This window comes from Amblyraja radiata, chromosome 5 (assembly GCF_010909765.2).
Source record: "Amblyraja radiata isolate CabotCenter1 chromosome 5, sAmbRad1.1.pri, whole genome shotgun sequence".
In the NCBI taxonomy this organism is placed as follows: Eukaryota; Metazoa; Chordata; class Chondrichthyes; order Rajiformes; family Rajidae; genus Amblyraja; species Amblyraja radiata.
In genome coordinates, this window is record NC_045960.1 from 91,864,359 (window position 1) to 91,891,364 (window position 27,006).

At 42.0% G+C, this 27,006-nt stretch overlaps 1 protein-coding gene across 4 annotated transcripts in view; it reads left to right on the forward strand.

Annotated features, from left to right (window-relative positions):
• The window catches only part of sipa1l2 (signal induced proliferation associated 1 like 2), a 463,054-nt gene that overhangs the window by 342,807 nt on the left and 93,241 nt on the right, over window positions 1–27,006 (forward strand). For 3 of the 4 annotated variants that reach the window (XM_033021738.1, XM_033021739.1, XM_033021740.1), the window contains exon 11: window positions 19,157–19,414. The exons of the other annotated variant lie outside the window; for it this stretch is intronic. In XM_033021738.1, coding sequence (XP_032877629.1) covers window positions 19,157–19,414 — 258 coding nt within the window. The remainder of the gene's footprint in view (window positions 1–19,156; window positions 19,415–27,006) is intronic. 4 annotated transcript variants of the gene reach the window in all.

The following is a 27,006-nucleotide window of genomic DNA, read 5'->3' on the forward strand; positions in this document are numbered from 1 at the left end:
GACAATTTACAGTGGAAGAGTAAGTGTCTAATGAAGAAGAGCTCACCATCAAAAATATATTTTTTGGAAAGTGATGCTGTGTTTTTAAATGTAGATGAAAAATAGGATTGAACGTTCATTACACACGAAGACAAGGCTAAACCTTTGGGGAATTCCAGAGATAAAGATGTGGTTGCAGGAAGAGAATCTCTTGCAGATGATTCTTTGGCCATGGCTGGGTAGCTGAGAATAATACAAGGTGGGTGAAAAAAGGATGGTGTAGTTCATCACATTATATGTTGGCCGGGTGTCAGGGGTTATGGGGAGAAGGCAGGACAATGGGGTTAGGAAGGAGAGATAGACCAGCCATATAACCATATAACAATTACAGCACGGAAACAGGCCATCTCGACCCTTCTAGTCCGTGCCGAACACGTATTCTCCCCTAGTCCCATATACCTGCGCTCAGACCATAACCCTCCATTCCTTTCCTGTCCATATAACTATCCAATTTATTTTTAAATGATAAAAACGAACCTGCCTCCACCACCTTCACTGGAAGCTCATTCCACACAGCCACTACTCTCTGAGTAAAGAAGTTCCCTCTCATGTTACCCCTAAACTTCTGTCCCTTAATTCTCAAGTCATGTCCCCTTGTTTGAATCTTCCCTAGTCTCAGTGGGAAAAGCTTATCCACGTCAACTCTGTCTATCCCTCTCATCATTTTAAAGACCTCTATCAAGTCCCCCCTTAACCTTCTGCGCTCCAAAGAATAAAGCCCTAACTTGTTCAACCTTTCTCTGTAACTTAGTTGCTGAAACCCAGGCAACATTCTAGTAAATCTCCTCTGTACTCTCTCTATTTTGTTGACATCCTTCCTATAATTAGGCGACCAAAATTGTACCCCATACTCCAGAATTGGCCTCACCAATGCCTTGTACAATTTTAACATTACATCCCAACTTCTATACTCAATGCTCTGATTTATAAAGGCCAGCACACCAAAAGCTTTCTTTACCACCCTATCTACATGAGATTCCACTTTCAGGGAACTGTGCACAGTTATTCCCAGATCCCTCTGTTCACCTGCATTCTTCAATTCCCTACCATTTACCATGTACGTCCTATTTTGATTTGTCCTGCCAAGATGTAGCACCTCACACTTATCAGCATTAAACTCCATCTGCCATCTTTCAGCCCACTCTTCCAACTGGCATAAATCTCTCTGTAGACTTTGAAAATCTACTTCATTATCCACAACCCCACCTATCTTAGTATCATCTGCATACTTACTAATCCAATTTACCACACCATCATCCAGATCATTGATGTACATGACAAACAACAGTGGACCCAACACAGATCCCTGTGGCACCCTACTAGTCACTGGCCTCCAACCTGACAAACAACCATCCACCATTACTCTCTGGCATCTCCCATTCAGCCACTGTTGAATTCATCTTGCTACTCCACCATTAATACCCAACAATTGAACCTTCTTAACCAACCTTCCATGAGGAACCTTGTCAAAGGCCTTACTGAAGTCCATATATACAACATCCACTGCTTTACCCTCATCAATTTCCCGAGTAACCTCTTCAAAAAATTCAAGAAGATTAGTCAAACATGACCTTCCAGGCACAAATCCATGTTGACTGTTCCTAATCAGACCCTGTTTATCCAGATGCTTATATATATTATCTCTAAGTATCCTTTCCATTAATTTGCCCACCACTGACGTCAAACTAACAGGTCTATAATTGCTAGGTTTACTCTTAGACCCCTTTTTAAACAATGGAACAACATGCGCAGTACGCCAATCCTCCGGCACTATTCCCATGACATTCTAATGACATTTGAAATATTTCTGTCATAGCCCCTGCTATTTCTACACTAACTTCCCTCAATGTACTAGGGAATATCCTGTCCGGACCTGGAGACTTATCCACTTTTATATTTCTCAAAAGTGTCAGTACTTCCTCTTCTTTGAATCTTGATTGAATGGCGGAGTAGACTCGATGTGCCGAATGGCCTAGTTCTGATGCTATCACTTATGACCTTATAATTGCCCATACCACACTGGTTTTAATTAATTGGTGGCTGCCTGAGTAAAGCGATTCTAGGAGTTAGAGATGGGATGGTTTGCATGGATGGAGGATTTAAGGCTTTTTGTTGAAGAATAGATAGTTAAAACTTCAAGATCCTCCTCCATGTCTACAAAGCCCACAATGGGCTTGCCCCCACCTACATAAAAAGTCTTCTCACCCACCACTCCACCTCCAGGCCCCTCAGATCGGCCGACTTGGGGTTGCTGAATATCCCACGGTCTAGGCATAAGCTCAGGGGCGACCGTGCCTTTGCGGTTGCAGCCTCTAGACTGTGGAACAGCATCCCCTTTCCCATCAGAACTGCCCCCTCCATCGACTCCTTTAAGTCAAGACTAAAGACTTATCTATATTCCCAAGCCTTTCCTGATGTCCTCTGAGTGAGGGCTACATGTATATATGTATGTAGTTTGTTTTGTTGTGCTATTCTTATAACAAATGTAAAGCACTTTGGCCAACGAGAGTTGTTTTTTAAATGTGCTATATAAATAAATGTGACTTGACTTGACTTGAGATGATAAAATATTTGAGGGAGAAGCGCACGAGCATGATGATAGAGATTCAATGAGCTTACCATTTATTGCAGGACCAAGGAGGGAAATCTGGATGGTCAGGAATTAAGTGAGAATAACATCCTGTTTACTCAATTTACAATCCCTTCCCCTTTGCAGCGATGCCATAATATCATAGAATTACACATCACAGTGGGAGGCCAGATTAAAATTCACGTCTCCCTTAATTTGTTAGTCACTTTCAACATCAGTCCTCTGGTTACCAACCCTTCTGCATCTGGAAAACATCCCCCCATATTAATTCAGGTAAAGATCCATAATTATCTAATATTTCTATCATACTTTTTCTGATCCCTATCTGCTTCAAAGAGAACAGCCTCAGCTTCAATCTCGTCAAAAGTATTCATAACAGTCTTTTCAACTCTGTCACCTTCAAAGACTTGGGTAAATATACTTCCAAGTGTCTCAGTTCAAGTATTCCCGGTGGAATTTTATTGTATGGTTTGTACTCTTTCACCATATTCTTGCTTTCACAATAGATCATTTCACATTTCCCTGCCTTAAATTTGAACTGCCACAAATTTGTCCACTTTTTCAGGCTGAATATGCTATGCTAATCTGTTGTTATTATTATTCTTATTTCCAGATTTTGTATTATCTTTAAACCTCTAAATTATTCTTTGTACGTCAAGGTACAGTTTGTTGAAACATATTACATCTCGTATGTGTATGTGACATCTCGTATGTGTATGTGACGAATAAACTTGACTTAACTTGACATAGAACAATAGCTCCTTTGGACCACACCTATAACCATATAACCATATAACAATTACAACACGGAAACAGGCCATCTCGGTCCTACAAGTCCGTGCCGAACACTTATTTTCCTCTGCATTGGTATTGATCTATTATTGCCACGTACCAAGATACAGTGAAAAATGTTGTTTTACATGCTATCCAGGCAGATCATGCCATGAGTATAACATGAGTGCAAAATATAGTGTTACAAACTACTGAGAAAATTCAGATTGAATAAAAGTACAAGTGCTTTCAAGGTGATTGGAAGATCAGTGGTACATATCAGAGATCCGTTCAGGAGTCTGATAACAGTGGGGAAGAAGCTGTCCTTGAATCTGGTGGTATGTATGTGCTTTCAAGCTTCTGTATCTTCTGTTCAACGGGAGAGGGGAGGAGAGAGTATGAGCAAGGTGTAAGTGGTCCCTGATTATGTTGGCTGCTTTCCCAAGACAGCATGCAATGTAGATGGAATGGAGGGGCTGGTTTGTGTGATGGACTGGGGTGTGTCCACAACTCAGCAATTTCTTGCAATCTTGGGCAGATCAGTTGCCATACCTGGTAGGATGCTTTCTATGGGGCATCTATAGAAATTGGTAAGAGTCATTGGATAGGAAGTCATCCTGAAGGCTAAGGGCCAAATGCAGGCAAATGGGACATCATCAGCTGGCCAAGGTGGGTTAAAGGGCCTGTTTCTGTGCTGTATTGGGCTATGATTATGGCTTGCCAAATTTCCTTAGTATTCTGTGGAAGTAGAGGCATTGGTTTTGTTTCTTGGCCGTGTCGCCAATGTAGTTGGACCAGTCAAATTATTGGTGACATTCACACACCTAATATTGAAAAATAACAATTTTTTAAGTTGACTTTCACATGTTTCTGAGTTTCATAGTGCCTAAATGTCAAGCCCTAAACCTTCATTCTGTTGTAAAATTCCTGCAAAAGCCAGCAAAAGAAGAACAATATGCAGAATTGCTGTTTACCCTAAAACCATGCTATTTAGAGGACCATCCCCTGAGCAGCATTCATTGTCATCGCCATCTTACCTGCGAACACAAGTATACACACATGCCTGACTGATTTCTTTTTGGAGGTTAAGGTCACAGTCGCACATTCCTCTCCAGCCACAGGATTGTTCCAAGCTGCTGTGATCTATGACAAAATCTCAAATTGCTAATCAAAGCTGCATGGGAATGCTATATTGAAGGAGTGGAGACCTCACCTTCTCATACTTCTGCCCATTGGAGCAGACCAAGCGGGGATTGCATATTTCCCCAAGCAATCATGAACTGCACTCGCATCCTTGGGGGACTTCCCTGGCAATCTTGTGTATCCCTGGCATTCGGCTACAGCCTTGCAGAGTCTTCCTGAGCGCCATACAGAAAGTACATGTAAGCATGTTCAAGTTTTTCAAGCTCTCCCAATACTACCTATCATTGTAAATTCCATGCACTCCTTAGTTAAAAGTGGGGTATATCCCATAAATTCACCTGCACAGGTACTAGAGGCCAGAGGATCAAGGAAGCCAAAGGAACTGAAAGAAATTTGTATTAGGCAAGAAATAGTATTGGGTAGACTGATGGGAATGAAGGCTGATAAATCCCCAGAGCCTGATGGTTTGCATCCCAGGGTACTCAAGGAGGTGGCTCTAGAAATCGTGAACACATTGGTGATCATTTTCCAATGTTCCGTAGATTCAGGATCATTTCCTGTGGATTGGAGGGTAGCTAATGTTATGCCACTTTTCAAGAAAGGAGAGAGAAAGAAAAGGGGGAATTGCAGACCAGTTAGCCTGACATCGGTGGTGGGGAAGATGCTGGGGTCAATTATTACAGAAGTAATAACAGTGCATTTGAATAGCAGTAAAAGGATTGGTCCAAGTCAGCATGGATTTATGAAGGGGAATCCTGCTTGACTAATCTTCTGGAATATTTTGAGGATGTGACAAGTAAAATGGATGAAGGAGGGCCAGTGGATGTAGTGTATCTGTACTTTCAGAAAGCATTTGATAAGGTCCCACACATGAAATTAGTGGGCAAAATTAGAGCACATGATATTGGGGATAGGGTATTGACATGGATAGAGAATTGGTCAGCAGACAGGAAACAAAGAGTAGGAATAAAAGGGTCCCTGTCAGAATGGCAGGCAGTGGGGAGTGGAGTGCCACAAGGCTTGGTGCTGGGAATACAACTATTTACAATATATTAATGATTTTGATGGACACAAAATGCTGGAGTAACTCAACGGGTGAGGCAGCATCTCTGGAGAGAAGGAGTTCAAGTTCAAGTTTATTGTCATGTGTCCCTGATAGGACAATGAAATTCTTGCTTTGCTTCAGCACACAGAACATAATAGGCATTGACTACAAAACACATGAATAAATAAACTGATAAAGTGCAAATAACAAATAATGAGTTATTAATGTTCAGAGTTTTGTCCGAGCCAGGTTTAATAGCCTGATGGCTGTGGGGAAGTAGCTATTCCTGAACCTGGTCGTTGCAGTCTTCAGGATCCTGTACCTTCTACCTGAAGGTAGCAGGGAGATGAGTGTGTGGCCAGGATGGTGTGGGTCTTTGATGATACTGCCAGCCTTTTTGAGGCAGCGACTTCGATAAATCCCCTCGATGGAAGGAAGGTCAGAGCCGATGATGGACTGGGCAGTGTTTACTACTTTTTGTAGTCTCTTCCTCTCCAGGGCACTCAAGTTGCCGAACCAAGCCACGATGCAACTGGTCAGCATGCTCTCTACTGTGCACCTGTAGAAGTTAGAGAGAGTCCTCCTTGACAAACCGACTCTCTGTAATCTTCTCAGGAAGTAGAGGCGCTGATGTGCTTTCTTGATAATTGCATCAGTGTTCTCGAACCAGGAAAGATCTTCAGAGATGTGCACGCCCAGGAATTTGAAGCTCTTGGGTGACGTCACCCATTCCTTCTCTCCAGAGATGCTGACATCACCCATTCCTTCTCTCCAGAGCTGCTGCCTCACCCGCTGAGTTACTCCAGCAATTTGTGTCTCCCTTTGATTTAAACCAGCATCTGCAGTTCTTCTTTATACATTAATGATTTAGATGATGGAATTAAAAGTAACACTAGCAAATTTGCATATAACACAAAGCTGTGTGGCCATGTGAACTGCAAAGTGAATGCTAGGAGGTTGCAGGGTGACTTGGACAGGTTGAGTGAGTGGGCAGATGCATGGCATATGGGATAAATATGGGGTTATCCACTTTGGCGGCAAGAACAAGGAGGCAGATTATTATCTCACTGGTGTCAGATTAGGAAAAACGGAAGACCTGGGTGTCCTTATACACCAGTCACTGAAAGTAAACATGCAGGTACAGCAGGCAGTGAAGAAAGCTAATGGCATATTGGCCTTCATAACGAGAGGATTTGAGTACAGGAGTAAAGAGGTCCTTCTGCAGTTGTACAGGGCCCTGGAGTGACCACATCTGGAGTATTGTGTGAAATTTTGGTCTCCTAATTTGAGGAAGGACATCCTTGCTATTGAGGCAGTGCAGCGTAGGTTCACGAGGTCAATCCCCGGGATGGCGGAACTGTCATATGAGGAAAGATTGGAAGACTGGGCTCGTATTCACTGGAATTTAGAAGGATGAGAGGTTATCTTATAGAAACATATAAAATTATAAAAGGACTCAACAAGCTAGATGCAGGAAAAATGTTCCCAATGTTGGGGGAGTCCAGAACCAGGGGCCACAGTCTAAGAATAAAGGGGAGGCCATTTAAAACTGAGATGAGAAAAAACGTTTTCACCTAGAGAGTTGTGAATTTGTGGAATTCTCTGCCACCGAAGGCAGTAGAGGCCAATTCACTGGATGAATTTAAAAGAGAGATAGATAGAGCTCTAGGGGCTAGAGGAATCAAGTTATGGGTAGAAGGTAGGCACGGGTTACTGTCAAGTCAAGTCACTTTTATTTCTTTTTTTCCTTTTTTTTTTTTTAATTTTATTTTTATTAGAAGTACAGTAAATTACAATAATACACATCAGATATATCTTATTACATTTGTTGTACCACTTCGTTTTTCGAGCTTTAAAAAAAGATAGAAATAAAAGAAGTAAGGAAAGTGAGCAAGAATCGTGAAGGTGCAGGAAAGTGTTGGGAAAAGAAAGCCCCTTAGGGAGGAAGTTAGAGAAGGAAGTAAAGAAAGGAAATAAGACCCTAGAAAGAAAAGAAAAAAAAGGAAAAACAATCGCTCTATTGTAACACAAAACTCGCAAAAAAGGATATACCAACCGTGTTTTAAAAAAAAAAATATTTTATACCCCCCGTTACCAGATCCTGGTACCATTTATATTTTAAATTACTATTGCACCTTATGCTTGTAATAATTCCATAAATGCAGACCATGTCTTTTGGAAGTGGTCTGCTTTGCCTGCTAGGAGGAGTCTCATCTCTTCCAAGTGTAGTGTTTCGAACATGTTTGAAATCCACATTTTTATTGTTGCTTATTGTTGTTTTATTGTTGCTTGAAACTAAAATAAATAAACTTTTCCCCAATGTCTCACCCATTTGTGATAAATGTCAGTCACAAGAAGCTACCATGGCGCACTCTTTTGTTTTTTTGTATAAAAATCCAAACATTTTGGAACAAAATATTTGAAATCTTCACAAAATCATTTAAAATAAAACTTGTACCAAAAGCAGAATGGATCATTTTTGGAATATCAGAAGGTAACCCCGAATTAAACGTGTTTCAAAAGAACTTACTTAATTATGGGCTAATAATGGGAAAAAAGCTTATACTCAAATTTTGGAAAAATACTCCAATACCAAGTCACTTTTATTTCTATAGCACATTTAAAAAACAACTCTCGTTGGCCAAAGTGCTTTACATTGGTGGAGGTACTAACGTTATACAACATTGGTTCATAGATTAAGTACATACATAAATACATACATATAGCCCTCCCTCAGATGACGTCAGGAAAGGCTTGAGAGTAAAGATGAGTTTTACGTCTCGACTTAAAGGAGTCGATGGAGGGGGCAGTTCTGATGGGAAGGAGGGATGCTGTTCCACAGTCTAGGAGCTGCAACTGCAAAGGCGCGGTCGCCCCTGAGCTTATGCCTAGACCGCGGGATGTTCAGTAACCCCAAGTCGGCCGATCTGAGGGACCTGGAGGTGGTGTGGTGGGTAAGCAAACTTTTGATATAGGTGGGGGCAAGCTCGTTAAGGGCTTTGTAGACATAAAGAGGGATCTTGAAATTTATTCGGAACCGCACAGGGAGCCAGTAGAGAGAGGCCAGAATCGGGGTGATGTGGTCCCTTTTTCGGGTGCCCGTCAAAAGTCTCGCTGCGGCGTTTTGGACCAGTTGCAGGTGGGACAGGGAAAATTGGCTGATTCCAGTGTAAAGGGAGTTGCAGTAATCTAGGCGGGACGAGATAAATGTGTGGATGATCTTTTCGAGGTCGTCAAACTGGAGGAATTGTTTTATTTTAGCTATCGTGCTGGAAGAAGCTAGCTTTTACCACGGCATTGACTTGTTTGTCAAATTTCAATGCTGATTCAAATATCACGCCAAGGTTTTTGACGTGAGGTTTGAGTAATGGGGTAAGTCTTCCAAGGCTGCCTGCTATCATTTTGATTGAGTCCGAGGGGCCGAGAAGGATGACCTCAGACTTACTCTCGTTTAGTTGGAGAAAGTTCTGGGCCATCCAACACTTTATATCCTCGAGGCAGTGGATAAGGTTAAGTAGATTTGATCGGTTTTTGGACTTCAGGGGGAGATAGAGTTGTATATCGTCTGCATAGCAATGGAAGGAAATGCCGTGCCTTTGAATGACGGCCTAAGGGGAGCATATACTGGGAGAAGAGAATGGGGCCAAGGATGGAACCTTGTGGAACCCCGCAGCAGAGGCTAGCTGGGGAGGAGAAAGAGTTGCCTATGTTAGTAGAGAAACCCCTACCTTTGAGGTAGGAGATGAACCATCTCAGGGCAACCCCGTACCGGAGACGGTCAATTAGGATGGTGTGGTCGACAATATCAAATGCTGCGCTGAGGTCGAGAAGGAGCAGGATTGCACAGTCGCCGGAGTCAGTAGGTCATTATCTACCTTCAACAAGGCAGACTGTGCTGTGGTGGGCCCTGAAACCTGATTGGAAAGTTTCCAAGATAGTATTTTGGTGAAGGTGAGACATAAGTTGATTTAAAATTACCTTTTCAAGGGTTTTGAAAGGAAAGGCAGTTTTGATTGTCGTTGTGGATGATCAGCCATGATCACAATGAATGACATTTCAGGATCGAAGGGCCAAATGGCTTCCTCCTGCACATATTTTCTATGTTTCTATAAAGAGCTGACTGTAAAGATTGCAATCAGTATTTCACTTTTCCTGTGGTGGTGGAATCCAAATAAGGCAAGACGTTAGAATTAGCACTATACTATTTGGTGGGTGATGTTAGGAAGCACTTCTTAGCAAGAATTGACAGGAAACCGCATGCAGCAGCCAACAATGTTAGTTTCAGCTCAACTAGGCTGTTCTCAAGAACATCACAATTCTTGTTCTTAATGTGTTTTTCACAATTAGCATCGCTGAGTCCCACAATGCTGTTTTCACACCATTAATGATAACGATATGTCTCCTAGCCCTACCTAGTATTCTCGAATAAAACCATCATCCTACATGGTGCCATAGGTGCCCACCAGCATTTTACCCATGAGGCTAGTAGTGAACATTTAGCAGCTTACCAATGAAGTGCTGGTGGAGGAGATGGGCATTGTTTATCACAGTTGTACAGATTGACTGCTCTGCAGCCATTTGCAGGCTCATGGACAGCTCCGTAACAGGAACGTGTATTTTCTTTTCCTATGGTTTAGATTGATAAATTGGCCTTATTTTCAGAACCAGGTTAACCCGGTTGCTCATTGAATCACTGACCTTGCACAAAGGTGATCCTTGTTTGTATTTGTTCTTCACTTAAATTTTCCAGGGGTATATTAACACAAATATTGCATAGTATAGTGTTGTGGGTTGGGGATCATGGCAAAAGATTCTTGATCTCTGGAAATGTTTCCAAAAGAGTGAGGGGATTACTCATTCCAGTGATAGCTATCTCATGATTATCCTTAAGAGTCTGTGGTTTAGTGTCTGGCGGAAGAGGTCATTTTAATCTGGGGAGAATTCAGAGTAAGAAAGTGACTGACATAATAGGCATAATTTTGGTTGAATTGGCAATATTAGCTGTGCATCAGTATCAGTAAGAAATTAAAGTAGCTCTCACCCCTATTGTGTGGAGTGGGGGGAGGGGGGTGAGAGGGGGGGGGGTTATTCTGTTGCAGTAATGTTGGGTTCATGCTTTTGTAGTTCGTAAGAAGAATGATGTTTGTTACTTGGCCGCTGGTTTGAAGTGAGGGAGTTGGCAAATGGCCTTCACTCTCACATGCTGCGGTTTCTGTAAATAGTGGGTTTGATCCTCCAGATCTGCCAAGCGATAGTTCTTGTGGTCTCGATCACTGCCATTTGGAATTGCTGACAACAGAAGAATGGCCAGAAGCTATGAGGTATTATATATATGTAAGGGCGATTGTAAACGTGGAATGTAGTGCATGTTGCATTGTTCTTCCAAACCAAATTTCAGGAGTAGATTACAATGCACAGCTACAACTAAATTAACATTTAGTACCAATGGGCAAAGATGAACTTCTATCTCATGATATTTTTTTTATTTGGAAGGGAGCTGGAAATTTGATGAGCAGAGAGATTAAAAGTTCAAGTGCAGAAATGATCACGAGTAGGGAATAGACACAAATAATTTACAGGGCTGCTGAGACATTTCCCTCAGTTTTACTGGAATACAACCAATAGACATTATTCTTCCTTTGCATAAAGTTCTGTTTAGCCCCAAGATTAATTGACTTTAATTTTGGGCATTAGATCCCATCAAGATTATCTTGGCATTGGAGGAGGTACATAGCAGTTAAAGGCTGGTTAACCAACAAACATGCACGTCTTTGGAATGTGGGAGGAAACCGGAGCACCTGGATTAAACCCACGCGGTTTCTAACTCGTGTCTCTGGCGTTGTAAGGCAGCAACTCTACTGCTGCACAACTATGTATGCAAATCAAAATGAAATATGTTATGAAAACTTTCTCATCATTTTTGCTGAAGAAGGGACATCTGTATTTTACGGTCATTGTTCACTTTGACGTTGCATTGTAAGAAATAACACTTCTTACCTATGTTTCTATGTTTCAAATTTAGGGTAATGCATGTCGGTGATTCAATTTCTATATTAATACATTTAATGTCATGAAAGATTAATAAAATGAGCTCCAGGTAAATCTAGAAATGTGTTATGGGAAGCCGTTCCAATATCTGTTAAGGGGCTGTCCCACTGTACGAGCTAATTCAAGAGCTTTCCCGAGTTTAAAAAAAAAATCAAACTCATGGTAAGCACGTAGAATGTACGTTGCAGGTACGTCGGAGCTCGGGACGTCTCTTAAGTAAGTAAGTAAGTTTATTGGCCAAGTATTCACATACAAGGAATTTGCCTTGGTGCTCCGCCCACAAGTAACAACATGACATACAGTGACAGTTACGAACCAACAAAATACCAGATCAAAGGGAGGCTACAGATTTTTGGCTGTTGAGTAGAGCAACTACTCGTGGATAAAAACTGTTTTTATGTCTGGCTGTGACAGCTTTGACAATCCGGAGTCGTCTTCCAGAGGGAAGTGATTGAAAGAGTTTGTGGCCAGGGTGAGAGGGGTCAGAGATGTCCGCTCGCTTCCTGGCCCTTGCAGTGTACAGTTCATTAATGGAGGGAAGGTTGCACCCAATAATCTTCTCTGCTGATTATATGATTCGCTGCAGCCTCCAGGTGTCGTGCTTGGTGGCTGAGCCAAACCAGCCAAATGAGCCAAACCATGATGGAGAAGTTGAGAACAGAATCTTCGGTGGCCGTGTAGAATAGGACCATCATAGTGACTCGTAACGCTAACGGCAGGTACTCGGGAAAAATGGTAAGCTCGGGAAGACTCGTGAAGATTTTTTAACATGTTGAAAAATGTACCCGAGTACCTACGAGCGGCTATTATCGTAATTCTCCGAGTTCGAATCAGGGAAAACTCGGGAGAACTCTTGAATTAGCTCGTACAGTGGGACAGCCCCATTAATAGAATTGGGGAATATTTGTCACCCAGTAGTTACAACCTACTATGATTTGGTTTGGTATTCCTTCGTTGCTGTTTTCAAATAATCATCTTGAGTTCTCTGTTATCTGCACAATCTTCCAGGATGTGCTAATATGGGACCTTCTGTTTTCTGAATCCAGGATTATATTTTGTAATTTTTCCACCCTCGCTCTCTGCCATTCCCCTTTTCTGTCATTGTCTTTCTCCTATATTAATTTTTTATTGTCTCGCTTTGCATCCTATCTTTCTGTCTCCCCTTGTCTCTCCAGTATTTCTGTCTCTCTCTGTACTTCAGTTACTTCTGTCCATCTCTATGTTACACCTGCACTGTTTCTCTCACTAATCCATACCCTCTCAGTGCAAATACATTTTTTAATATTTTGAATTGGATGCCATTAGTCTATTAAAGATTAGAAAGAGTCTACTTTTAGAAATCAAATTGTTTCAAACCAAGTTCACTATTTCGATCCCTGAGATTTTGGAACAAATTATAATTATTTAGTCAGGGTTTTGGTTCAAAGGATTTACCAGCTGCAACAATGAAGAGAAACTAATAATCCAGAGTATTCTCAGTACCACTTGCATAATGAGCCCTGCATTTCGTTGTCATTGCGGATGGTTTCCTTCCCAATGGTATAACTGTTTATACAATGCTTACAAAAAAAAGTCCATTAAAAAATTAATATTAATTGTTTTTACTCATTTTAAAAGGGAGAATAATTGTAAGTTCTTAAAGTTGTACTCTAGATTGCATGAGTGCTGCTACAAATGTTTATCAAGCTTTGTGTTTGTGCCCTAATGATCATTATGTGTTGATGCTCCTGATTTTTCACAGGACCATCTTCGAACCTTGGTCTTGCTAATGGGAGAGGCAAAGCTGGGCATCGAGCTGGGTGACATCTACCAAGGGGAAATTCCTCAGGAATTTTCTGACTTGGTAGCAGCTAATCAGAACAAGCCACAAATCCATCCTGATTTTGACGATTTGATGAAAAGTGGTGCCATACTCCATTAGGAAATATAATTACAAAGAATTGTTTGAAAATTTCCTTCTACATTCTAAACACATGGTTTTGTTGGTTAATTAGCCTCTATAAATTGCCCCTGGTGGGTACGGATGTAAAAGTGGGATAACAGAACTAGCATGAATGAGTGATCGATAGTCGGCATGGAGTTGGTGAGCCGAAGGCCTGTTTCCATTCTATATCATTCAATCAATATCCAAACTAGATTAGCGGATTCTCATCAACAGTCGTTGATGAGACTGTTACACCTGAAATTGGAGGACTGTTACACCGGAAATTGGAGGAACAGCACCTCATATTCCGCTTGGGTAGTCTGCATCCTGGTGGCATGAACATTGAATTCTCACAATTCCGTTAACCCTTGCTGTCTCCTCCCCTTCCTACCTCTCAGCCCTCGGGCTCCTCCTCCTCCTTTACCCTTTCTTCTCCCCGCCTCCCCCCACCCCCCATCAGTCTGAAGAAGGGTTTTCGCCCGAAACGTTGCCTATCTCCTTCGCTCCATAGATGCTGCTGCACCCGCTGAGTTTCTCCAGCATTTTTGTGTACCTTCGATTTTCCAACATCTGCAGTTATTTCTTTAACACAACAGTCGTGTTCACCTTATTTTACACATCTGTTGATTTTAAGCTGGTCTAGAGACTGTGCTTGCACCTAACACTGAAGAAGGGTCTCGATCCGAAAAGTCACCTATTCCTTCTCTCCATAGAAGTTGCCTGACCCGCTGAGTTACTTCAGCATTTGGTGACTACCATTTGAGTAGTTTGATTTCATAAGATCTATGCTGGAACAGTGCACATCAAGGCAAATTTTCATTACTTGTTAGTAGCTTTGTTGATGTCTGCTTTAACTGGTGTATGATGGGGAGAAGATCTCAAAAGTCAAGAATATTTAATTGTCATGTGTACTGGGCAACAGTACAATGAAATGCCTACTTGCTGCAGCGTTACAGGCCCATTAAAGCGATAACACACAAATGGATATCATGGATACAATAAATTATTAATCAGTAACACAAGGTAACCAGAGCATACTAGTGCAGAGCCAAAGTACACAGTGCACCCCAAACAAAATCCACAGTAGATCATGGTGGCTGAGGTAGTTAGTGTAGTGTTCAACAGCTAGATTTCTGGAAAACCTGAAGTTAATGGTTTTCAGCCTCCTTTACATTTTTCCCAATGGTAGTGAGACGGAAAGTTACTAGAGTATTCTGAGGGATAGGATATACAGACATTTAAATGGACAAGAGCTGATTAGGTATAGTCAACATGGTTTTGTACATGAGAGGTTGTGTCTCACAAATCTGAGTTTTTTGAAGACGTGACCAAAAAGCTCGATGAGGGCAGAGCTGTAGATGTTGTATATGGATTTCAGTAAAGCATTCGACAAGGTTCCGCATGGTAGGCTGCTCTGGAAGGTTAAATTGCATGGGATCCAAGGAGAGATTTCTAAATGGGTAGAAATGTAGAGCAGAGGGATCTAGGAGTGCAGGTTCATGGTTCCTTGACGGTGGAGTCGCAGGTAGATAAGGTGGTCAAAAAGGCTTTTGGCACATTGGCCTTCATCAGTCAGGGTATTGAGTACAGAAGTTGGGAGGTCATGTTGCAATTGTATAAGACGTTGGTGAGGCCGCATTTAGAGTATTGTGTTCAGTTCTGGGCACCATGTTATAGGAAAGATTTTGTCAAGCTGGAAAGGGTACAGAGAAGATTGACGAGGATATTGCCAGGACTAGAGGGTCTGAGCTATAGGGAGAGGGAAAAGTTGAGAATGCTGGGACTATTCCTTGGAGCATAGGAGGATGAGGGGTGATCTTATAGAGGTGTATAAAATCACTAGACTAAGTGGGACCCGTTGGGTCCCAGTCACAGGGGAGGCCTGGTCCCCCAACGCAACCCATTCCCCAATGCAATATTCCACCACACCCGTTCCCCCAACGCAACCCGTTCTCCCAATGATTGTGGGGCCGGGGGGGGGGGGGGGGGGTTGTGGGGGCGGGGGGGGGGGGGTTGTGGGGGAGGGATCGGTTGTGGGGGAGGGGAGGGCGGGATTGGACTAGTGTAGCTGGGACATGTTGGCTGGTGTGGGCAAGTTGGGCCGAAGGGCCTGTTTCCACACTGCATCACTCTATGACTCTTTGAGAGCATGGCCAGGGTGGTGTGGGTCTTTGAAATTTTGATTTTCAAATCTTGGAGATTAATAATCTGATTAAATGGTACCAGAACAACAATTGTGCTCTAACATTTGCATGACGAAGGAGGTGAATGTTGATTTCTGGAAGGGTAATACAAAGATAAATCAGGTAAGGTAGTGCATCCATGGATATCAAGGGAAATTAGAGATAGTATCAAAACAAAAGATGATGCATACAAATTAGCCAGAAAAAGCAGCCTACCGGAGGACTGGGAGAAATTCAGAGTCCAGCAGAGGAGGACAAAGGGCTTAATTAGGAAAGGAAAAATAGATTATGAAAGAAAACTGGCAGGGAACATAAAAACTGACTGTAAAAGTTTTTATAGATATGTGAAGAGAAAAAGATTAGTTAAAACAAATGTAGGTCCTTTGCAGTCAGAAACAGGTGAATTGATCATGGGGAACAAGGGAATGGCAGACAAATCGAATAACTACTTTGGTTCTGACTTCACTAAGGAAGACATAAATAATCTGCTGGAAATAGCAGGGGACCGGGGGTCAAATGAGATGGAGGAACTGAGTGAAATCCAGGTTAGTCGGGAAGTGGTGTTAGGTAAATTGAATGGATTAAAGGCCGATAAATCCCCAGGGCCAGATAGCATCCCAGAGTGCTTAAGGAAGTAGCCCCAGAAATAGTGGATGCATAAGTGATAATTTTTTCAAAACTCTTTAGATTCTGGAGTAGTTCCTGAGGATTGGTGGGTAGCTAATGTAACCTCACTTTTTAAAAAGTGAGGGAGAGAGAAACGGGGAATTACAGACCAAGTTAGTCTAACATCGGTAGTGGGGGAAATGCTAGAATCAGTTATTAAAGATGGGATAGCAGCACATTTGGAAAGTGGTGAAATCATTGGACAAAGTCAGCATGGATTTATGAAAGTTAAATCATGTCTGACGAATCTTATAGAATTTTTCGAGGATGTAACTAGTAGAGTGGATAAGGGAGAACCAGTGGATGTGTTATATCTGGACTTTTAGAAGGCTTTCGACAAGGTCCCACATAAGAGATTATTAAACTTAAAGCACACGGTATTGGGGGTTCAGTATTGATGTGGATAGAGAACTGGCTGGCAGACAGGAAGCAAAGAGTAGGAGTAAACGTGTCCTTTTCAGAATGGCAGGCAGTGACTAGTTGGGTACCGCAAGGCTCAGTGCCGGGACCCCAGCTATTTACAATATATATTAATGATTTGGATGAGGGAATTGAATGCAACATCTCCAAGTTTGCGATGACACGAAGCTGGGGGGCAGTGTTAGCTGTGAGGAGGATGCTAGGAGGCTGCAAGGTGACTTGGTTGGGTGAGTGGGCAAATGCATGGCAGATGCAGTATAATGTGGATAAATGTGAGGTTATCCACTTTGGTGGCAAGAACAGGAAAGTAGACTATCATCTGAATGGTGGCTGATTAGGAAAAGGGGAGATGCAACGAGACCTGGGTGTCATGGTACACCAGTCATTGAAAGTAGGAATGCAGGTGCAGCAGGCAGTGAAGAAAGCAAATGGTATGTTAGCATTCATAGCAAAAGAATTTGAGTATAAGAGCAGGGAGGTTTTACTGCAGTTGTACAGGGCCTTGGTGAGACCACACCTTGAGTATTGCATACATTTTTGGTCTCCTAATCTGAGGAAAGACATTCTTGCCATAGAGAAAGTACAGAGAAGGTTCACCAGACTGATTCCTGGGATGGCAGGACTTTCATATGAAGAAAGACTGGATAGACTCGGCTTGTACTCGCTGGAATTTAGAAGATTGAGGGGAGATTCTATAGAAACTTACAAAATTCTTAAGGGGTTGGATAGGCTAGATACAAGAAGATTGTTCCCGATGTTGCGGAAGTCCAGAACAAGGGGTCACAGTTTAAGGATAAGGGGGAAGTCTTTTAGGACCGAGATGAGAAAAAAAATGTTCACACAGATAGTGGTGAATCTGGAATTCTCTGCCACAGAAAGTAGTTGAGGCCAGTTCATTGGCTATATTTAAGAGGGAGTTAGATGTGGCCCTTGTGGCTAAAGGGATCAGGGCATACGGAGAGAAGGCAGGTACAGGATACTGAGTTGGGTGATCAGCCATGATCATATTGAATGGCAGTGCAGGCTCGAAGGGCCGAATGGCCTACTCCTGCACCTATTTTCTATGTTTCTATGATCTACAAACCTGTATTAATTGACAGGACAATGGTGGAGAGAGTCAAAAACTTGAATATCTTTGAAGACATCTCTAGGGCACAGCACATTGATGCAGTCGCAGTGAATGCTCATCAATGCTTCTAATTCTGTTAGTACATGTGTCAGGGGATATGGAGAGAAGGCAGAAGAATGGGGTTAAGGGGGAGAGATCGATCAGCCATGACTGAATGGTGGAGTAGATTTGATGGGCCGAATGGCTTAATTCTGCTCCTATCACTTATGAACTTATAAAGAAGTCTGAGGAAAGTCATTATGTCACCAAATATGCTTTTAAACCTTCAGGTGCAAAGTGGAGAGCATACTGTCTGGTTGCATCACAGCCTGGTTTGGTAAATCAAGATCACATTCTCATTTTCTTGAACCACAGTTCATCTTCTAGGAGACACAAGGAACTGCAGGTGCTGTTTAACAAAAAAATACAGGTGCAGGTCAGACCCACTGAGTTACTCCAGTACTTTGTCTACTTCTGGAAGTTTTGTCTGACTTTTTCAGATCTTTTTACTGAGCAATAGGTGATTATAGTGAATTCATAAATCATAGCTGAAGTCTAGCTGTGCTCAGAAACAAGTCCAGCTGACTCACTTGGTATGAGGGGTTATGATTTTTCAGATGGTAAGCATATTTAGTGCCCCCATACTTATGGTAAAAATATAACTGAAGCAGCTGTGGTATCTTGTAGTTGGTGCTATTCATGTGTCACATATGACAGTCTTAACCCCTCTATTCACGAACACCCAAACCCCCACTCTGCTTATCACACTGAGAGGACAAAAGTATAGTTATAAACAAGGCCTCAGCTAATTCATTGATTCAGCAATATGTTTTGTATCTATGGTACACCATAAATAACCCAACACATTCAAATCGCTGCTTCTGACAGTTTTTCCTTCAGCACTGGTCTCGGCAGAAATTCGTTGAAGAATATATTTTACTCTGCACGCTTGGGTTTATTGTGTGTTATTCATAGGGTTAAATCTGGAGCCGCATGGGTCCCTGCAGCACAGTCAGACCAGCCAGCTGCATCTATAGGTGTTGTGAGGTCTGCTTTAATCATGGAAAACAAAATCACCCCTATTGTACAGCAGTGTAAACCGTGTTCTGTGTTTCATTATTTTGTTCCGATTATTTCTAAAGGTGGGGGTTGGGGGGTTGTACCGTAGTCAAGGTTATTATGTCCTCATCTAACAAACCAAATATTCTTTGTTGGGCAGAGGCTGCTCAGAACTGTACAGGATACCAATGGTTGAATACAAAGTGGACAATGAAGGCACACCTTGCGAGTTCAAAACCCCGTTCAGAAGAAACACCACATGGCACCGAGTAGCTACTCCTGCAGGGCAACCAGTTTCCCGGTCCTCCCCCATACAAGGAGCAGCTGAAAGACTTCAATCTCAGCAAATGTTGCAGCAGGTCCACACAGCTATCCCTCGCAGTACTTCCTTTGACAGAAAGCTGCCAGATGGCGTGAGGTAATACTCTTATTAATTCCTATTGCACTGCTGGAATTTTGCCTCTGTGGTGCCACAGCCAACACAAGGGGCTGCAAATGAAGCTCGCTTGCTAAATGTATGCAATGCTGAAGGGTGCATAATACTCTGAGGGTGGATTTAAAACAGCAACCCCAGTAGGTTAGCAACTAAAATGTGAGTTGTCTGAAGGAGAGACAGCTGTGAATTGTCTAACTGCTGTGTAGCTTTAGGGGGTAGCAAAGGTAAACCTTGACAGCAGTTGCACTGATGATTTATTTAGCCATTTGTATTCCATTGAAGAATTTAAAGTGTTCTCAGATGTTTTCTATATTCATTTATGGATGTGCTTGTTAAGTGATCTTTGTAAGTGTAAATATTTATCTCAATAGAATGATGTGTGCATTTATTTCAAAGGCCCCAGTTTACCAGACAGTGGGATGAGGGGAAGAGTACATTTAAAGATATCAGCACCAGTTCAGGCATACTAACTGCAGTTTGAACCCTGGGGATACCAGATTTACAGAGGATTACCCTCTGAGCAATGCTGCAAAGGCTCTCTCAACCTCATTCTTCTTTCAGGGTCAGCTGTGGCTAGTGGTGGAAAAGGCAGAGGATCTCTCTTTCCTTGAGAACAGACACTCCTTTTGATGTAATTGTGTGAGAACTGTTCCAACGTTACAAAAAGCAGTCAGAATCATTGCCATTAGAGTTTGGGACACTGCTGAAGGCAAAAGAAAAAAAAGTTGTATTTATGTAGTGTCCCAGGGTCTCCTGCCAATGAAACATTTCTGAAGTGTGCTTACTTGGAATGTGGAAAAACACTGCAACCAATTTGCACCACGAAAAATCCCACAATTTGCCGCGCTGCCTTTGAGGGTTTTGTTATAATAGCATGTGTGGATATAAGCTATGTATTATTGATTCCTAATAGCAGTTTTACAATATAATGACTCCTATAGTATACAAAAATAACTCTTCCCAAGATGATTCATAAATGAGTATTATGCAAGTTGATTCTACTAGGAAGGAAAAATTCAAGTTGAGCCGGTTCTGTTGAAGTGGGAAAAAAACCCGTGGTATGATATTATAATAAAATACAGCCCATTGTACTTTACCCCTTCAGAGAGCTATACATTATTTTTTATTTATTTCCCACAAATTATTTGACTGGGATAGCATTTCTAAACCTTCAAGCACTTATCCATGATCACACCAAATCTCAGCAGGATCTATACGGAGTGCTGGTGCAGGCTACATCTACTGTCTGTTAAGCAGTTGTTGCCTAGTGTTCCCTCCTGTTTTTATGAAAGGCAACCTGTACTGGTATGTTGGCACAATGTGCAATAGCGGTGATAATTTTTTGTTTTTGCCCTCTGGTCTCAGTGCAATCTGTGTGCTTTGTGTAGCCTTCAGCAACAATTTCACATGGGGCATTGACTGTTTAATCAACTTTACAAAAATGTATACACTACATTGTGTGGGTCTTTTCAAATAAAGGTAAACAGGAAGCCCATTCACTCATTCATTATTTTATATATTCTTTCCTTGGTACTAACAAAACTGGATCACTTTGACACGAACACAGGATAAATTTTTTTTGCAAATAAATAGCATGCAGAAATCAAAACGGAAATCCAAAAACACAATTTAAATTGATGACTTTTATTGATTGAGCTACATTGTAAAACAATGCTGTTAATTTCTGATTGATTTCTTTTTATTTCTGCCCTGGTTGTACTGAACCACCTCCCCCACCTAACCAGCCCTCGAGCGGTTTATGTTAATTACTCCCTTTGGACTGCGAGAATTGTGAACCCTGTGGACATCAATGGTGCTCACGGAGACAGAGAATGCAATTAGAAGCTGTTCAGCCTGCCTTCCCTCACTCCCCCAAAAAGTAAGGTGGACATCTACAGATGGAATATAACAGTCTCTTCCAGTGTGAATTTCTTACTCTTATTTTTAAATGAGCAAAAATAAAGAAAAATGTCTGAGGACAAGATTATAATCCCACAAATGAAATTTGTGATAAGTTAATTGCAAGGGATTAAAATTTTGTTGTCAAAGCAAGCTGAGTCATATTTCCAAAATTTGATTGTATGTAGCAGGTTCCCCAAATCTGTCAAAAATATGTGTTGTGATGTAATAAGAGCAGCACAGACTCCTTTTTGGCAGACTAATTCAATGAATGACCTAATGAAAGCCAGTCCCAATATACTGCAGACTGAATGCATATTTTAGCTCGGCTGCAAAGAATATATGTCAGATCTGTCACTTGACCTGACCTGAATATAGGGTGGAGCTGACAGCTTTGACATGAATAGCATTATTTATTCTATTTAACAATGAGGGCTCATTATAATCATTGTTTTACAGTTACATCACAAACAATAAATTCAATAAATAGGAAGATTAAATTAATATAGCTACTTAATTGATTATTTCAACAGTGCCAGGAAATGCTTATCTTATAATATTATTTCAATTGTAATTCAAAAGGAAATGTAACAAACCACAGGAACAATGGCCCGAATCCAACCATGAGGAAGGTGTATAAATAATTTATAGAAATGACTTCAGTCAAAATCAATCTTGGCAATTGTTGAGAACTGATATGAAGCACCACAGTATTAAACAGCACCGCAAAGGTTATTGAGAATGAAAAGAAATGCAAATGATTAAAAGTGAAAGGTGTGGAAATATTTAAATTCAGGCTTTACAAATCCAAGCTTCGCATGTGCTTAGCATTGATATCACAGAAATATTGTGGAAACAATTTAGTGGTTAAGCCAGAGGATCCAACTGAATGCTATTAATGATGGACAACATGCTGGTTTTATTAACATTTGTGCAAAAGAGTTATGGAAAGACCACACAAACATTATCCTTGCAGCAAGTTCCCTTTTGATCTGTATGGATGTGAAGGAAAGGGTGGAGGTTATAAAGTAGTAGTTGAGGACAGTTCTATGAAATGACAATATGGCGGGATGTGCCCTGATCAGTTTTAAGGACGGGTTAAGGCTCAGCATTAGTTAGGGCACAAGCAAAGGACCCAATGAATGGGAATTGAGCGTGATCCCCGGTGAATTGGAAGGGAGTGTGGGAACCACGGCTCCCGGTGTGTGGAAAAGGATCATGGGAAGTGGGGCCCCCCTATGAGTCCAAAGGAAGTGTGAGACCTGGGGCCCTGGTGAGTGGACGAGGAGCGCAGTTACTAAGGTGCTGACGAATGGGAAGTGAGCACGGAAATCAGGAAGCATAGTGAGTAAGAAGGACTGCTGCGAACATTACAGGCTAAGCCATCAAGATCCCAAATGCTCAGATAGCTGATTATTGTAGTTCTTCTATATGGTTCACAACTATTGGTCTAGAGAAGGTAAAGATAAACTCCCTTGTACAACCATTGAAAACACTGTTAGAGCTAGTCCTTTGGTGCAGGGTGTAACACAACATTTACTTGGCAATCACAAAGGACGAGCATTGTATTTGTAGGTTTGGATGATGTGTCACTCGAAAGAAAGCTTGCTGCTTGCAGTGGTCATGTTTAAATGCTGCCCTTGGAGGTGTGCACCCCAAAAATCCTTGGTAAGTGGCTGTGCCTTGTAGATGGTGCAGGGATCCTGATGCTGCTCTCCATCAATCAGATCATCAAAAACTGCCCTCCGTGTCGTTACTTACAACAAGTCCCATTCACATTAGTCCGTGCTTGCTGATGTGGGTTGCCTCCAGGTTAAGCAAAACATTGATGATAAAGCTCTCGACCATCTTTCCAAATCTGCCTATGCCTCTTCTAGATCTCCATCTCCTCCTGCCCTTCAACATCCAAAGCACCTGTGCTCCTCCAACTCTCCAGCTCACACAATGATTGCCTTTGCTAAACTTTATTCCCTCTAAGATATCTTTATTTTCTAACCGTTACTTGCTCCCCACGGCTGCCCATTCCTGGGATAGCGCACCCTCCCTCCGTGCTCCCTTCTACCTCCCCACCAAGGCATCTGCTCGCTCCTTCACCCCATGCCCAGTGAGGTATCTGCACCCAGTTACCCCCACACACACACACACACACACACACACACACACACACACACACACACACACACACACACACACACACACACACACACACAACCCCCCCACCCTCTTACCTTTACACTGCACGCTTCTGGTGTCATTCTCATCCTGAGTTGGAGTTGTTAACCAAGCAGTTGTTGAACTTCCTGAGGTTTGTGGCTTTTTAATCTTCCAGGCCTGGGGAGATTATTCCACCATCTCCTGGTTTGTACGTTGGTGATAGCATTGCACTGTATATATCGCAGGCACTTTGCTGCGATTTCTGTGTCACAAACATAGATACAGATGTGAAGGGACAGGATGATATTGCAAAGCAGTGTCTAAATAAAGCACTGGCTAGCTTCAAATGTACATCACCACTGTCTGTATTTGAGGTAATTACATGCTTCCTTGAGAATCAATGTTTTCCAGTTAGGGTTTTAGGAATTGGTTTTATTTGAAATAATATAAAAGCGGAATTTTATTTTGTGTTTACTAAATATGTGCTTTATTTTTCTTTCTGAATACCTTTTCCAGATTCCTTATCAACCATTTTTATACCAGCTGCTCATTATCAGTCCTCCATACAGGGTTCCCCATTGATTTTGATTTCCATGAACTTTCCACTCCAGAGATCGGAACACATAATTCAGGCTGACACTCGAGTACAATGTTGCGTGAGTGATGCATGCCGGGTTGCCACTTGAACACGAAACATTGAACTGAGTCTGCTCCTTCAGGTGTAAAGATCCTGTGGCACAATTTTGAGGAAAAGCAGCACAGCCTTCCAGTGCCCTAGCAAAAAAAAAAGCAAACAGAATGTGGCCTCTCATTATGAGGGGAATATATTACAGGAGAAAGGAAGTTTTGCTACCACTTTACTAGTCTCTGGTGAGGTTACATCTGGAATATTGCATGCAGTTTTGGTCTTAAGGTAGGATATACTTGCACTAGCGGTGATGAAGGTTCACTAGATTGAAGATGGAAAACGAGTACACTGGGCAGACACTCTTTGAAGTTTAGAAGAGTCTTAGAAAAGGGTCTTCTGCCACCATCTCCTGGCGACCTTTTTACCCATCCACACTAATCCCATGTGCCCACATTAGGTTAATTTTCTTCTATGACTTTCTTATTTAAGTGTCTGTCTAAATGTTTCTTAAATGCAGTAATTATATTAGATGACACCACCTATGGCAGTGAGTTTCAGATATCAATCAAAATCTTGTCCCCAGATTCCCTTTAAAACTTCTTCCTCTTACCTTTCACCTGAGTCCTCTTGTTATTGATAACCCTAGCATAGGAAAAGGGTTCCATCTACCCTTTATTATGTCTTTTATTTTAAATACTCTGAGGACACCCCATAATCTATTTTATTCCAATGAAACCAGGCTTAGCCTGTCCAATCTTTCACCATAACTAAAATTATCCAACCCAGGCAACATCTTGGTAAATCTCCTCTGCACTCTCTCCAGTCCAGCCACATCTGTACAGTCTGTCTTGTAAAGTTGCAACAGAACTTCAAAATGTTATATTATATGCCCTGACCTATGAACGTAAACATGCAAATGAGCCTTCTTTACTACTCTATCTGTGTGTATAATCGGTTATAGGGAACTATGGTTTTGAACACCAAGGTTATCAATGCCCCTTAGCACACTACCATGTGCTGTAGCTGATCAATCCTTATTTGATTTCTCACAATGCATCACCTTGCAGCTTAGATAACCTAAGACACTTTAGACAAACTTTCTCACTATCCACAACGCACCAACTTCCTTGTCATCTGTGAACACTCTAATCAAATTACCAGCATTCACATCCAAATTATAAATGTTATCACAAACAACATGGGTCCCAGCACCAATACCTGTGGAACACCATATGTCACAGGCTTCGATTCAGAAAAGCATCCTTTCACCACTCTGCCACTCTGTCCTAGACCTGGACCCACTGCAGTTCGCTTACCGCCACAACAGATCAACGGTGGATGCAATCTCGCTGGCTCTCCACTCCGCTCTGGACCACTCGGACAACAAAAACTCATATGTCTGGCTGTTATTCATTGACTACAGCTCTGCATTTAATACAATCATTCCCTCTGGTTACCAAGCTCTCAGAACTGGGTCTCTGCGCGCCCCTCTGTAATTGGATCCTCGACTTCCACATTCACAAACCACAGTCTGTTCGTATTGGTGGAAATGTGTCAGCCTCGATAAAAATTAGCACGGGAGCACCTCAAGGCTGCGTGCTCAGCCCCCGGCTGTACTCACTCTATACTCATGACTGCGTAGCTGGTCATAGGGCAAACTCCATCATCAAGTTCGCCGACGACACCACTGTTGTGGGACGTTTCACTGATGGCGACGAGTCAGAGTATAGAAGTGAGATCGACCTACTGACCAAATGGTGCCAGCGCAATAACCTGGCCCTCAACACCAGCAAAACCAAGGAACTGATTGTGGACTTTGGAAGGGGTAGGATGGGGACCCACAGTACCGTTTATATCAATGGGTCGATGGTGGAAAGGGTCAAGAGCTTCAAATTCCTGGGTGTGCATATTTCCAAAGATCTCTCCTGGTCCCAGAACACTGATGCAATTATAAAGAAAGCACATCAACGCCTCTACTTCCTGAGAAGATTACGGAGAGTCGGTATGTCGAGGAGGACTCTCTCAAACTTCTACAGGTGCACAGTAGAGCATGCTGACCGGTTGCATCGTGGCTTGGTTCAGCAACTTGTGCGCCCAGGAACGGAAAATCCTGCAAAAGCTTGTAAACATTGCCCAGTCTATCATCGGCTCTGACCTCCCTACAATCGAGGGGATCTACCACAGTCGTTGCCTCAAAAAGGCTGGCAGCATCTTCAAGGACCCACACTATCCTGGCCACACACTCATCTCTCCGCTGCCTTCAGGTAGAAGGTACAGGAGCCTGAAATCTGCAACAACCAGGTTCAGGAATAGCTACTTCCCCACAGCCATCAGACTATTAAACTCAACTCAACTCTGAATTTTAATTAACCTGTTGCACTTTAAATGCTTATTTATGTGTGTGTATATATATATATATATATATTCAATGGTATATGGACATACTGATCTGATCTGTTCTGTATTTATTGATGCCTGCAATATTCTGTTGTGCTGAAGCAAAGCAAGAATTTGTGCTGAAGCAAAGCATAGAATGTCATTGTCCTATCTGGGACACATGACAATAAACTCTCTTGAATCTTGAATTGAATCTATCATTAAGCCAATTTTGGATCCAATTAGCCAGCTTGCCTTGGATACGAAATGCCATAGCCATCTGGACCAGCCTTTTATGCAGGATCTTGTCAAATGCCTTACAGATTAACTACCACCCTATCTTTAAAATGTATATAATTCTTGTCCCTTAGGATTCTCGCCAATACTTTTCCTCCCACTGATGCAAGGCTCACTGGCTTCTAATTACCTGACTTATCCCTACTGCCCATCTTAAATAAGGGAACCAACGTTAGGTATCCTCTAATCTTTTTGGCACCTTCTCTTGTGATTAATGAAA